Below are 15,076 nucleotides of genomic sequence, written 5' to 3' on the forward strand. Positions count from 1 at the left end.
GGGGTGACCTGTTCCCTGCGCCCAGGCCCTCCCAACGTTCTGGTCGCCTGCCGACTCGTGGGCAGAGTGTCACATGACCAGACCCCAGGGCCAGGGCCACCCTGGCTCCCTTAGGGCGTGGCCCCACCCACACCCACCCGGGAGTCTGCACTCACCGCCCTGTCTCCTGGCCCAGGCGTTCGTCATCTCCTTCACGTCCGACTTCATCCCTCGCCTGGTATACCTCTACATGTACAGCGAGAACGGGACCATGCACGGCTTTGTCAACCATACCCTCTCCTCCTTCAACGTCAGTGACTTCCAGAACGGCACAGCCCCCAACGACCCCCTGGACCTGGGTTACGAGGTGCAGATCTGCAGGTATGGCCCTCGACGTCCCTTTCTGAAAGACACGTGTGGGTTTCTGGGAAAACCCCTCTTCCAGCAAGGATTCTTTCAGGGGCAAGTCACAGAATAGCTCAAGCTTGCTTCAAGGAAAAAAAAAAAAGTCAGGGTCTCAGTAGGAAGTGACTTATTAGTTCCTGTCATTAAGAAGGCCATGATAGCTTCAGGCATGGCTGGATCTGGGAGCTACAGTTTGCCCTCAGGCCCCTTCTGGCACTGCTTCCCAGCTTTGCATTCCTCCATGGTGGCACTGTGTTCTGGCGGGCAGTGAAGACGCCCTGTCTGCTTAGCTATCCCAGTGACAGAGTGTCTTCCTCAATAGTCAGCAAAAATCAGGGTTTAATCTCACTGGTCTGTCGTGGACCACGTGCCCATCCCTAAATGAAACCCTGTTGGCGGGGGTAGAGGCTAGAGCTGGGGCGTGTGCCCGGATGTGGGGTCATGGTCAGAGAGTGAAGAGGTCCTCAGGAAAACGGGAGTGCTCTGACTCGGGGAAGGGGTACTGGATGCTGGGCAGGCCAGCTGAGATGGCCAGACCTGTGGGGCCCCAGCTGCTGGCCAGACACTTGGGGTGTGCAAGGAGCACCCCAGGAAAGATGGAGGCGGGGCTGGGCGTGGGAGGCAGAGCTGGGCCATTCCCTGGGCCCCTTCCACTTGCGCCAGCCTGGGTTAGGGTCTGGGGACCCGGGACTGGCATTGTCCCTGCTATCCAGGGACCTCGGTGGAGATCGGTGTTAAGGGGGGATCGTAGTTGGAAACCCGGGTGAAGGGTGGACGCAGTGGGGTCACTCCAGGGGGCAGGACAACGTGGGCAAAAGCGCGGAGGTGGGAAGCAGTGTGCAGTACTCCAGCGGAGCTGAGATTCAGGACACAAGAGCTCAGGGGCCAAAGTTCACGTCCCAGAGCCCGCACGGTAAAGCCCGGTCCCTCCTGCCCAGGGAGGCCTGCTGGCTCCTCCTTGACACGGAGTTCCCTGAGGCTGGCTGGTATGTGTCTGTCACCTTGACTGAGGAAAGGGGAGTGGGGCACCTGCTAGTAGGGTCCAGGGTACCTACCAACAAAAAGTAACTTGCAGCGACGAGACAGGCCCAAGAAATGGGAAAACGCTCGCCCCGCCCCCCGGAGCCGTTGGAAAAGGGAAGCAGGCGCCCCCCGCTCGGGTGGCTCCTGACCGCAGCGCAGACAGCAGGCGTCCCCACTGGCCCTGAGTGACCCCGGCACAGGCACACGGTGTTCTCTTCCGCATCAGGGCGGGGACGGCACCTGCTCGGGACCCAGGAACGATGGGAGCCGCGTCTGCCAGCTAGACAGGGCGCTAACACCGCAAGGCCTGCACCCCAGCCCGGGTCCAGCTTTCCGGATCCCACCCACATGCACATAATGGGACCGAAAATCACAGGGGAGGCCCGGAATGGTCCGCTCCCAGCTTCGGCGTGGTCACCTCGGAGAGGGGATGGCCTGGGGAGCCAGAAGTGCAGGGGAGGGGGCTCCACACACCCACCCCCATCCCTCAGCAGACGCACGCTCCAGGCTGGTGCAGACAGGCAGCCCCCCACCCCCGGGTTTCCGCCCGGGACCCCCACACCTCCCGCGGCACCAACACTTTCCCTGCATCATCTCGACGCTCCACGCTAAGCGCTCAAGCTTGACCTACTTTGCTAAAGATCCTTTTTAGAGAAAGAATAGTTACAAGCAAAGAAGGCAAGAGATGTGTGGTCATCTTATTAGGAATTCCTCTGCATTGGTATTTACAGGGTTAGCCTCGGCTTCCGAGAACCGGACACTGGGTCCCAGACATTAGCTAAGGAAGCAGCTCCGTCCCATGCATCAGCCCAGGGTCCTGGCCACGTGGGGGAGAGGCCAGGCTGACAGAGCCGAGACCCATTTATAAGTGTCCCGTAGCTTTTACCCCCACAGAGTCAGAAGACCGTGGATCCGACCACTCTGCTCCCTGGGATTCGGGCTCCAGCCAGGCCCTCCCCCGGCCGTTGGCCAAGATCCAGCAGCGCAGGTCTGGGAGCTCCAGGCCCTCAGCAGCTGCGCCCGCGCAAGCTGCCTCTCATAGGAATCGGTGGCAGGAGGCACGGCACCCAGCCTGGCCTGGGGAGGTGGGTGTGTGGAGACCCAGAGCCACTCAGAGCTTCAGTCGCTGCCGGCTACCACTTATGTCTGCACTGAACCAGGTGCTCTCTCATCTGAGCCCCAGAGCCACCCCCAGAGGGGGCATTATGATCCTCCCCAGGGGCACGGGCAGGCTGGGTACCAAAGCTAAGCAAGGAAAACATAAGATCGTCTCTGATCGAGGTCAGTGCCGATGGTGGGAGCTGGCCTCTGGACAGGTCTAAGTGGGCTTTGAGGGATGCCTAGGAGTTTGCCAGGTGACCCCCCCCCCACCCCAGTGCAGCAGGCCATGAGCACAGAGAGCAAAGGGAGGAGCGAGCGTGCGTGGCCTCTGACGCTGGGAGAACAGGGGCTGCCTGTTCCCATCAGAGAGCAGGTTGTACAAGACTTGTGTCACTCTGCAGCTGGTGCCCAGATAGGATCGTTCCCAGGGAGGCCGATCCTATCTCTGGTCTGGCAGCTTAGCACCCCGCAGCTCCTCGGAGGCTCCCATCCAGCTCCCTCTAGGAGTAAAGCTCTGTGGGTGAGGGACCCTGTCGGCTGCGTGTTCCTGAATGTCCACCCCTGAAATGAGAGCTGGAATGTAGTAGCTGCTCACTAAATGCTTCTCATGTGACTGAGAGGGTGCCAGACCGAGGCCCAGAGGGGCCAAGCCACCGCACGAGAACACACAGCAAGGTGGTCACTGGTTCTGGGGCCAGGCCAGGGCTGTGCCGCCAGAGCCAGGTGTCTCCTCTTCTGGTCCCCCGCCCCCACCACCGGACCTCAGCGGCCAGCAGGGGTGCACCTACCACCCCAAACCCAGAAACTGCCCCCACTTCAAAGCTTATTCTGACAGCTTTGGGGAAGCTTTTCCCACACGTCGCCCAGGATCAGCCCCATTAAAGCCAACAGCATCCCCGGAATTTGGGGCAGAGCCGGAGGGCCTGGGTAGAGACAGGACCCCGGGTCGTCATCCTCACCCCGCTCCCACAGACTAGGCATCTCAGGACCTCTGGAAAGGAGGGGACGGGGCGCTCTGGGTGGGGGGACACCATGTGCTGGCAGGGCAGTGGACAGGAAAGCAAGGAAGATCACCTTCCGTAGAACGAGGGCCGGTGAGGGGGGTCTGCGGGGAGGGTGTCTGCCCCGGGAGGAAGGCGGCGGGCAGCGTCTACGCTGATACATCAGGGGAACGGGCGGACGGGTGTCGTGTGTGGATGAGGCGGGAAAAGCCGAGAAACTGCTGCCGGAAGAGAGGAAGGAGGCCGGTTTTCCCGCTGCCAGCTCGGAGCCGCAGGGCGCCGGCCAGCGTCCCCAGTTCTGCTTGAAGACCCCCCGTCGATTCCTGTCCGTCTCTGCAGGTACAAAGACTACCGGGAGCCCCCGTGGTCGGAGCACAAGTACGACATCTCCAAGGACTTCTGGGCCGTGCTGGCGGCCCGGCTGGCTTTCGTCATCGTCTTCCAGGTGTGACAGGCCCCATTTCCGGAAGGTTTGAGAAGCGGGCACCGAGGAAGCGCTCTGAGCCCAGAACGGGGTCAGAAGGCAGCAGCTGGCCCACGGTGGGGGCCTTGGGAGGCCTGGAGGCCTGGCGAGCCCGGGCCCTGTGCGGGGACAGGTCCCAGGAAGGCAGAGGGAGGGCCTGGGCCGGCGCCGACGGAGGGACGTGGACCTCTTCGGGGAAGGCGGGGTTAGTTCGATGTGAGTGGTGTTTACTGAAGGGGACGGGGAGGAAGGGAGCCCCGGCTCGAGTTCTCACCGTCTCTGTGTGGCAGGAGACGTCCGAGGAGGACAGGACCGGTACAGGCAGGGGGAGGGCAGGGGGCTCCTGGCCAACTCCAGCCCCCAGCCCGGAGCCAGGGCACCCAGCCTCACCTGGTCTCTGCGGAGGGGACGGCCTAATAACTGAGGCAAAAGTGATCCCCAGTGCCCAGGACCCGAGACTGGGGACCAGACTGGTGCCTGTAGCAGCTACAGCCCCAGAGCTGGAGGAGCATCCTCAGCCATGTGGGCCCCGCCGAGGTTCCGTTCAGGCATGTGTCCCTCACATCGGAATCCCAGGGACTGGGGTCAAGCCCCATCCCTGCCCTTTACAGAGTGTGGCTGTAGGTGGGACTTCGACCCCCCCCCGACGCCCTGCTGCCTCACTTGTCAGCTTTCCATCACCCTCTGCAGTGGGAACAAGTGTTTGGGGCTGAGTTTACAAGAAGCAGAGCCTGAGACAAGGATTCAGTGCAAGTGGTTATTAAAGGAAGCTCCCCAGGAGAGGGGAGGGAATGCAGCAGCAGAAAGGGAGTCTCAGCTGGAGACAGCCTTGCCTGATCCTGCGGGGAGCTCCAGAGCATGAACCCCAGCGCACACACGGGGTTGCCTCTCTTGAGGCAAGAGAGCGCCTTTGGTCTGCCCGTGTCGGCTGGGCATTGGCTGTAGTGTGTTCAGACCAAGAAGAGGAGACGGGGTTGGGGGAGGGGTGGATTTCCGTGGAAAGGAGGCAGCTGTGAGCATCAGCAGCCAACACTGGCCATAGCTGGGGTCTGGGAGCACCAGCCAGGAAAGGCGGTCCGGGGGGTGGGGGAGGCAGGCGGGTACCAGCGCTGTCCACCAGGTGACGAACAGCCAGATGTGCTAACAAGGGATCACTGGACAGAAGTTTTAAAAACAGATTTCAGTTCTTCCGTAAAAACCAATCATTTGCTCTCCGTGCACTAGAAATTTCTCCAGGGAGGGAGCGGACTTTCAGGGTGGCCCTGGGAGGCCTTGCAGGCTGGAGAAAGGCCTGTGGCATCATCAGAGACTAAGTTCCACCTGGCTATTTCTATTCTAACTATTCTCTTTAAAGCCCAACACCTGTTAGATTTGGTGATGCGTGACCAATCCAATCATCCCTTAAGCTTCCCAGACCAGGGAGTCAGAATTATTCAGAAACTTGCTACTCACTGAGCTCCAACGCTTTATAGAAGTCAGCAGCCGTCTCTGGAGGGCCTGCTGGCTGGTTTCCTGCCTCACTTATACCTTGGGGGAAACCGAGGCCAAGGGAGCCCAAAGTGTGTGTCTGGGGTCGCAGGCTAGGAGTGACAGGATGGGTGCAGTGGAGGTGGGTGCGGCGGAGGTGGGTGATGGGGAGGGTGGGGGGGATGGTGGGGGTAGAAGGCAGGTGGGGGCGGAGGAGGGTGCAGGGGAGGTGGGGAGCATCTCCTGCTGTCCCCCTCCCCACCCCCACACACTGACTCTCCTTGCAGAACCTGGTCATGTTCATGAGCGACTTTGTGGACTGGGTCATCCCAGACATCCCCAAGGACATTAGCCAGCAGGTGCACAAGGAGAAGGTGCTGATGGTGGAGCTGTTCATGAGGGAGGAGCAGGGCAAGCAGCAGCTGCTGGACACGTGGATGGAGAAGGACCGGAAGAAAGACGAGCCATGCAACAACCACGGCCCCAAAGCCTGCCTGGACAGCCCCGAGTACCCCGGGGGCGCCCTGTAGCCGCCCCTAGCCTCCCGGCCGACGGGCACCCTCCCCTAGCCAGGCCTGGTGGCTCCGGTGTTCGTCGCAAACCTGGAAGACCACCTTCTGATAGGACAACATTCTTCTGTCTTTTTTCTGTTTTTTCCTTCTTGTTTTTGCACAAAACCATATGCAGGGAATTTTTTTATCTTTAGTATTCAAGGTTAATCGAAATGATCGCTGGGGTTAGGGTGAGAACACACGGGAATGCGGGCACTTTGCAGAAACAATTCTTGGGAACCGCCGGTCTCCTTTGCAGTGGAAGGTGAACAGAGGCCTCCAGAAAGCGTCTTCTCAAATCCGCCTGAGAGCCTTTAGAGAGATTCAAGATGGGGTTGCAAAGCGTTGGATAAACGTCGTGCAGTCTTGGAGGGAGAGCGGAAAATCCAGAAGGCTCACCTGCCACCAGGTCGGAAAAGTCAGCTGGCTTTTCATCTTCTGTTTTTTGTTAGTTCAGAAACCGGGAGACATTCCGGCCCGAAGGAGAGGTGCCCTGGCCCTGTCCCTGCAGACGGCCTGTGAGCTTGGAATTTACTCTTGGAGAATCTCGGGGCAGCAGGTGTCCCTCAGAACAGCGGGTGACCCGCACCGTCGGGGTCCCCACCGTCGGCTGCACACCTGCCCCTCCCCCATGAGCCGGCCTCAGAACTGTCCATCTTCTTGGTGGGGCAGAAAAAAAAAAGAAGCAGAAGAAGAAAGAAAAAACCAGGTGGACAGAAAATGAGCAGAGAGAGAGGACCCCAGAGACATTTCTGAAGATGGCTTCAGGTTCCATGAAATCTTAAGGCGTCGGGAGAACATTCACAGCTTTAGAATATTTATTGGGTTTTTAAAATAATCAATTCTAGGGTGGATTTGCGGGTTTTTCTCTGTCGCTCCAAGGTGGAAGGAGTTTATTTTATTAGTTAACCAAATATCATCGCGAGGAATTTAAAACGCTGTTACTACCAAAGATTTTTATTAATAAAGCCTTCTATTTTGGTAATACTTCTCTATATTTTTACTTACAGGAATGTGACTGTGGGACAGTTACAATTTTAAAGCTTGTAAAAACGAGTCTCACAGATGGCGGGAGTGATCTAAATTTGCAGCCGTTATACTAACCAATTATCTGAAATTTCTCAAGCACCAAGCGAAACCTAAAAAACGTTTCATCGAAGGGAGAGAAGAGAAACGGGTTTGCCGTGAACGTGTGGTCGGCATGAGGGCATCCCCTTCAGCTGCCAACCCTGACCCTGACCGCCGTCTGTAGGCGTTTGCGACAGTCGGGGGGTCTGACGCTTCTAGTTTCTCTTGTACAGTAAGTAGTTGGAAATGGGGTTTTTGTATATAAATATTGTATTAAAAATTAGGTGATGACCAAAAATCCTTTTATGGAAACCATTTTTTTTTTAAAGTGAATGTACACAAATTCACAAGGACCGTGACTGAACCTTCCTGCAGCTAAATAAATTTGGGTACACACTGTGTATCCACTGTCTTCACTCGAACGCTGTCCATGTGACCTTCCCCGCAGGAAGCTCGAGGGGCTGTCCCCAGAGCGCCCTGGCTGAGCTGCAAATTCGGGAGGTATCATAGGCGTCCACATCCCTGCAGCGCCAGACACGTGAATGGTTTTGGATGCTCCTGGGACTTCATCATCTCTCTGTGACTGTGTGTATGCGTGCGCTTGTGTGTGTGTGCATGTGTGGACGCGCGGGCTGTGTGCGCACAGGCGTGCACTGGGTGTACCCATGTATTTGCATGGGCACGTGTGTGTGCATGTGTGGACGCGCGGGCTGTGTGCACAGGCGTGCACTGGGTGTACCCATGTGTTTGCATGGGCACGTGTGTGTGCATGTGTGGACGCGCGGGCTGTGTGCACAGGCGTGCACTGGGTGTACCCATGTGTTTGCATGGGCACGTGTGTGTGCATGTGTGGACGCGCGGGCTGTGTGCACAGGCGTGCACTGGGTGTACCCATGTGTTTGCATGGGCACGTGTGTGTGCATGTGTGGACGCGCGGGCTGTGTGCACAGGCGTGCACTGGGTGTACCCATGTGTTTGCATGGGCACGTGTGTGTGCATGTGCGTGCACGTACCTGCGTTTGTGTTGGGATGGGAGTCGTGCTCGTACCTTCCCAGCACCCTCTTCCACGATCCTCAGATTCCCACCCCTGGTCCCGCCAACCCAACACGGTAGCACTTAGGATTCCGTGGACCTAAAATGTCCCCAACCCTCTTGGGGACGCACCTAGAGTTGCCAGTGTTTTTGTGGGGGCAAGTGGGGACGCTTTTTCAAACTATCACCTCTGATCACCACCATTTCACGAAAGAAAGATATTTTTCACACCCAAAGCTAGCAAAGCCGCGCAGCCCTGCTAGCTGGGGACATTCCTTAGAAGCCTTCCGGGGTGATGCCTCCTTGCCCATCTCCAGGACAAGGGAGAGCTTTGGCGCCCCCTAGTGCTCGCGTTCCTGCGCCCTTGAGAAAAATCTCAGCAAAGCTCAAGCTCGCAATGTCCTGGTTACCCGCTGTCAAGAATGCCCTTCTAAAGTTTTGGAACTGCTTCCTTAGTCCAGACATGAAGGCAGCACCCGGGGGCAGCATCACAGGGACCTCCCCTCTCCATGGGTCCTCCCAGAAGCCTGTGAGGGCCCGTTTGAGAGATGAGCAGCCTCAGAGTGGGGAAGTGACCTGCCCGAGGTCACAGGGCTCCTTAGCACCTAAGCCAAGACTGGCACCCAAACCTTGTAGACATTCGTTCATACAACATTCAAGCAGACAGCAGTGGTCAAAACAGACCAGTCCCTCCTCCCCTCAGGCAAAGACTTCTTGCAGAGGGTGTGAGATGCTTAACCAGAAAATGGACCCCAGAACCAGATAGTGTCAGAGGAAGAAAGAGATCCTGATAAAACAGAACACGGTGTGACAGGGTTGGTCAGGAAGACCCCTGGAGGCTTGAGCAACAAGGAGCCAGGATGTCAAATCCTGGAGGAAGGCAGGACAGATCAGGCAGCAGAAGGGCGTGCAAAGGCCCTGAGGTAGCAGTGTGCAGACAGCTGACTGGAGGGGAGGGCGTGGAAGGAGGCAGGAGACAGGGTAGACGGGGTAGCCAGGACCAACTCACACAGGGCTCCCTGGCTACGTGGGGACTTCGAGCTTGGTGGCAGATGCCACAGCGGAGACTGGGTGGTTTTAACCAGCCCAGTGATGGGATTTGATTCACCTTTTGAGGTCATGGCAGCTGTCGGGGGCGGGGGTGGATTGCAGTGGGATGGAAGGGAAGTCAGAGGGGGGTGCTGCAGAAATTCAGGGGGCAATAGTAGGGCTTGGATGATGGTGGTGGACGTGGGTGGAGGAAAACCAAAAGATGATGTCACAGAGACCTGGGATCTGGCCGTGGAAGGACCCCCGAGATCAGCTGGTCGGCCGGCACTGCTATGTCAGACTGGAAGAATGAGGCCCAGAGAGGGTCAGGGCTCCACGGTGGTCACACAGCAAACCGGCGACACAGCCGTCTCTCGAACCCAGGCCCCACGGCCCCCAACGCTGAACATTGTCTGCTATTGGTCCCGGAGTGGTGTCGTGCCTGTCCAAAGATGACAGTGATGGGCCATGGCCTGCAGGGGCCTGAGGTCTGGGGCTGTGGGGCACCTGTGCTGGCATCTGCTTTGGGGATTCTGCTTCCCTCCCCAGGTGGAGGCTGCCATGAGCTGCATCCAGCCCAAGACAATCTCCATTTGATAGGTTCAGTGTTGGCTAATTTTTTTTAGTTGACTTAAAATATAAAAACCAGGCAAATCTACATAAAAACCCAGATTTGAATGTTCTCTTGAAAGTTCGAGCCACCTGGGCGCCTGGGTGGCTCAGTTGGTTAAGCGACTGCCTTCGGCTCAGGTCATGATCCTGGAGTCCCGGGATCGAGTCCCGCATCGGGCTCCCTGCTCAGCACGGAGTCTGCTTCTCCCTCTGACCCTCCCCCCTCTCATGCTCTCTCTCTCTCTATCTCATTCTCTCTCTCAAATAAATAAATAAAATCTTTAAAAAAAGAGAAAAGAACGAGCCACCTGCCAACACAGGCAGCTTTTCAGCACGTCACGTCCTCACGTGACAAGCCTCAGGCCAGGTTCCAGTCCTGGGATCCAGGACCAGCCGACAGATTCCCTGGAACAGAGCCTAGCCAGGGGGTGTGCCTGGGATAGGGCTGTCCCCACGCCAAGGCCAGATTCAGAGCCCCTAGTCCAGGGTGCCCACCTCCCCAGCCCCCACACACATTCACATACAGGTTCCCAGGAGGCATCTGTGTGCCCCTTAAAATAACCCCCTACCTGTGGTGTGTGTCCCCATACTCAGGCAACACTCATTTTCCTGTTCATGTTTTGTAAGAGCCACAGCGAAGTAAAAAAGGGCTAACTCTTGCCAAGAAACAGATCAATAAGAAGCACTGGTACAGTGCCAAGCACAGAGGAGGCAGCAGAAAGTGCTGAATGAATGAATAAATGAGGGAGGGAGAGATGGATGGATGGATGGATGGATGGATGGAAGGATGGATGGATGGATGGATGGATGGATGGATGGATGGGTGGATGGATGGATGGATGGATGGATGGATGGATGGAAGGATGGATGGAAGGATGGATGGAAGGATGGATGGATGGAAGGATGGATGGATGGATGGATGGATGGATGGATGGATGGATGGAAGGATGGATGGATGGATGGATGGAAGGATGGATGGATGGATGGATGGAAGGATGGATGGATGGAAGGATGGATGGAAGGATGGATGGATGGATGGAAGGATGGATGGATGGATGGATGGATGGATGGATGGATGGATGGAAGGATGGATGGATGGATGGATGGATGGATGGATGGATGGATGGATGGGTGGATGGATGGATGGATGGAAGGATGGATGGAAGGATGGATGGATGGATGGAAGGATGGATGGATGGAAGGATGGATGGATGGAAGGATGGATGGATGGATGGATGGATGGATGGATGGAAGGATGGATGGATGGATGGATGGATGGATGGATGGATGGATGGAAGGATGGATGGATGGATGGAAGGATGGATGGATGGATGGGTGGATGGATGGATGGATGGAAGGATGGATGGAAGGATGGATGGATGGATGGATGGATGGATGGATGGATGGATGGATGGATGGGTGGATGGATGGATGGATGGATGGATGGAAGGATGGATGGATGGAAGGATGGATGGAAGGATGGATGGATGGATGGAAGGATGGATGGAAGGATGGATGGATGGATGGATGGATGGATGGATGGGTGGTTGGATGAGTGTTTAGATGGATGAATGGAAGGATGGATGGATGGATGGAAGGATGGATGGGTGGATGGATGGATGGATGGATGAGTGTTTGGATGGATGGACGGATGGATGGAAGGATGGATGGATGGATGGATGGAAGGATGGATGGATGGATGGATGGATGGATGGATGGATGGATGGATGGAAGGATGGATGGATGGATGGAAGGATGGATGGATGGAAGGATGGATGGATGGAAGGATGGATGGAAGGATGGATGGATGGAAGGATGGATGGATGGATGGATGGAAGGATGGATGGATGGAAGGATGGATGGATGGATGGATGGATGGAAGGATGGATGGATGGAAGAATGGATGGATGGATGGATGGAAGGATGGATGGATGGAAGGATGGATGGATGGATGGATGGAAGGATGGATGGATGGAAGGATGGATGGATGGATGGATGGATGGAAGGATGGATGGATGGAAGGATGGATGGATGGATGGATGGATGGATGGAAGGATGGATGGATGGATGGATGGATGGATGGATGGATGGAAGGATGGAAGGATGGATGGATGGAAGGATGGATGGATGGATGGATGGATGGATGGATGGATGGAAGGATGGATGGATGGAAGGATGGATGGATGGATGGATGGATGGAAGGATGGATGGATGGATGGATGGATGGGTGGGTGGTTGGATGAGTGTTTAGATGGATGGATGGATATGGGTGGACGGACTGATGGATGACGGATGAATGGATGGGTGGATGAAAGGAGGGGTGGATGGATAGATGGAGTGATGGACATTTGGGTGCATGGATGGAAGGACAGATGGTTGGGGATGGCAAATAGACTGACAGCTGGGTCTTTCTGCCTCTGAGCTGAGGGGATCTCGGAGTCAAGTTGGCAGGGGTGTTGGCGGAGGAGGTAAGGGGTATGTGGAAGGCTCTGATGCCTCTGGACCACAGATATGTCCATGGCAGGCAGCTCACCCACTGCTCCCTCACCCAGCTCTTGGCAGAGGAGCGGGCGGTGCCTGAAACACTGACCTGGACCAGCCCAGGCATTTTAACCGCGTTTCCTCAGATGGGCTGGTGTCTGCTGCCCCCGCCAGGAGCCTGCCAGGGTTGCATCCCTGGAGAAAAGGCAAACCTTGTAGATGCTGAGGTTTCTGCCAAGTCATTGATTTGCTGTGTTCCGTTCTCATCCCCCCTTCTCTTCGCCCCTTACCCCTGCCCCCTCCCAGCTCTCCCTGCCCCCCCATTTTCCTGCAGTATGACATCCAGAAAACTGTACATCTTATGCGTGCAATAAACTTCCACACACACCTGTAGCCAGGACTCAGAAAGTCACACCCCCTCAGCAGCCTCTGGTCACCCCTCCTCGCCAGGTGGTGACCGGTCCTGTCTCGCAGTCCTGGCTTCCAGCCACAGTCGTGAGAGCCTGGTTCTACCTGCCGGTGGCTGCTGCCCTCTGCTGGCTGCCTGTGGGAGCTGCACCGGGGAAGGAAAAGCCGTAGCCCGCGGGGTCTGTGCTAATGTTCTGGTTGCTTCCAGGGACAAATGGCCACACACTTAAGGGCTTAAAACAACACAAATGTATTATCTTACGTTTCCATAAGTCGAACATCTGACACGGGACTCGCTGGGCTACAATCGAGCTGTCTGCAAGGCTGGACCCCCTCCACCATCTTCAAGCCAGCCGTCAGGGCAAGTCCTTCCCTATTTATGAGGACTCCTGGTTAGACTAGGTCCCCGGAGATAATCCAGGACAATCTTCCCAGCTCCAGACCTGGATCTTTATCACGTCTTCTTCCGCGTAAACTAACGTATTCACGGGGCTGGGAATTAGAATGTGGACATCATGGGGGGCCATTCTTTGCCCTACCATATACCCCTTTCCATCGTCAGGAAAGGGTCTTTTTCTTTGGAAGAGACTAACTACCCCCGAGCAAAGCCCAGAATCCCTGGATATTTGAGGAAAGCCTTCATCATAAATGAGACCGAAACAAAAGAAAAAGCACCCAGGGGAAACTGAAACAATACAAGGAGAAACAGAAAGGAAATGATTCTGCTCACTGTCCTCCCAAAGATCAGTTTGCATCCATGAAACCAACAAATGCTTTCTCTTTAAAATTAAAAAAAAAAAAAAAGACACAACGCCAAGTGAAACAAAATACATAAAATGGACTTGGTCAAAATTTTAAGCTTTTGTGCATCAAAGGACACAATCAGCAGAGTGTCAATCACAAAATGGGAGAAAACATTTGCAAATCGTATTTCTGATAAGGGACCCGTATCCAGACTATATAAAGAATCTCCTCAACTTAACAACAAAAGGGCAAGCCACCCAAAGAAAAACGGGCAGAGAACTTGAACAGACATTTCCCCAGAGTAGACAGAATGGCCAATGGCACATGAAAAGATGCTCAGCACCATGAGTCACCAGAGAAAGGCAAATTAAAAACACAAGGAGATCCCACCTCACACCCACTGGGATGGCTATGATCCAAAAACAGAAAGTACTCAGAGTCAGCAAGGATGTGGAGGCTGGGAGCCTGCCTCCAAGTGTCACATTCTGGCCGGAGAGATGGGTGAAAAATGCAGAGCAGGAAGCCAAGTATATGGTAAATCAGGAGACGAGAGACGTGCAAGGGACAAAGAAATAGGACTTGCCAGCAGGGGTGTGGTCTGACTCTCCTTGGTTGACCTCCTGCCTCGAGGGGCTCCTTCTCAGCCTCCTTCACAGACCCCTGCACTTCTCCTGAAAAGCTGGACACCACAGGGCTCAGCCCTTGACCCTCTTTTCTGTCTGCTCCCTCCACATAGATGACCTCACCTTGCAAGTGCTCTAAGTACTATACCAGTGAGGGCTCTCCAGACAAAAGGACCGTTAGGCTATATAGAGATCAATACAAGAGATTTATCATAGGAATTGGCTCGAGTGGTCATGGAGGCCAAGAAGTCCAAGCCGGGGACCTAGAAAAGCCAGGGTCAAGTTCAGTCTGAGTGTGAATGCCAGAAAATGGGGTGGGGGGATGGCGCTCAAGCAGAGAGTGCAAATTCTCCCTTCCTCCGCCTTTTTGTTCTATTTGGACCCTTAACAGATTGGATGATGCCGCCCGCACTGGGGAGGGCCGTCTGCTTCACTCAGAGCATCAGTTCAAATGCTCATCTCTTGCAGAAACACCCTCAGACACACCCAGAATCTGGTTGACCAGCTACCAGGCAGCCCTTAGCCCAGTCAAGCTGACACCTAAAATTAACCGCCACACACACATCTATCTGCTGAATACTCCCCAATTCACATCTCCTGCCCAGGTCTTGATTCCAAACCCTTGTCCTGTGCATGCCACTGTCCAATCAACATCTCTAGCAGGTCCTCCCCAACCCTGCTCTTGGTTCAAGTACCCTCATCTCTCATCAGGGTTATTTAGCTTCTACACAGTGGCAGAGTGACCCTCTAAAAATGTAACACCAGGTTCATAGCAGCATTATTCATAACAGCCAAAAGGTGCTGTTAAAAAAGGAACAACGGGCCAAAAACAGAGTCACTTTTCCCCACAACAGCAAACCAAGACTCCACCCTCTCCCAGAAATGTAACTTCAAACCAGACAATCTGGGGTTCCCTGCTGGGCACTAGTGAGGTGATCTGCATGATAGACCTCCACCTTCTCCCAAAGGAAGGTGACCTTGCCAGAACAATCCACTCTTCCTTAGAAAACTTCCTTTTCTTCCCCTTCTGTCTATAAAAACCCTCTGTTTTGTACACTCAGCTCCCCAGAGCTTTCTACTTGCTACAT

General features: G+C 55.3%; 1 protein-coding gene across 7 annotated transcripts in view; it reads left to right on the forward strand.

Annotated features, from left to right (window-relative positions):
- Nucleotides 1-6,975, forward strand: part of ANO1 (anoctamin 1) — a 76,726-nt gene extending 69,751 nt beyond the window's left edge. For all 7 annotated transcript variants that reach the window (XM_027580751.2, XM_027580754.2, XM_027580752.2 and 4 more), the window contains 3 exons: nt 176-360; nt 3,849-3,954; nt 5,727-6,975. In XM_027580751.2, the coding sequence (XP_027436552.1) occupies nt 176-360; nt 3,849-3,954; nt 5,727-5,969 (534 nt within the window). In that variant the 3' untranslated portion in view covers nt 5,970-6,975. The remainder of the gene's footprint in view (nt 1-175; nt 361-3,848; nt 3,955-5,726) is intronic.
- The last annotated feature ends 8,101 nt before the right edge of the window (nt 6,976-15,076 follow it).

The sequence above is a fragment of the Zalophus californianus genome, chromosome 11 (genome assembly GCF_009762305.2).
Source record: "Zalophus californianus isolate mZalCal1 chromosome 11, mZalCal1.pri.v2, whole genome shotgun sequence".
Classification (NCBI taxonomy): domain Eukaryota; kingdom Metazoa; phylum Chordata; class Mammalia; order Carnivora; family Otariidae; genus Zalophus; species Zalophus californianus.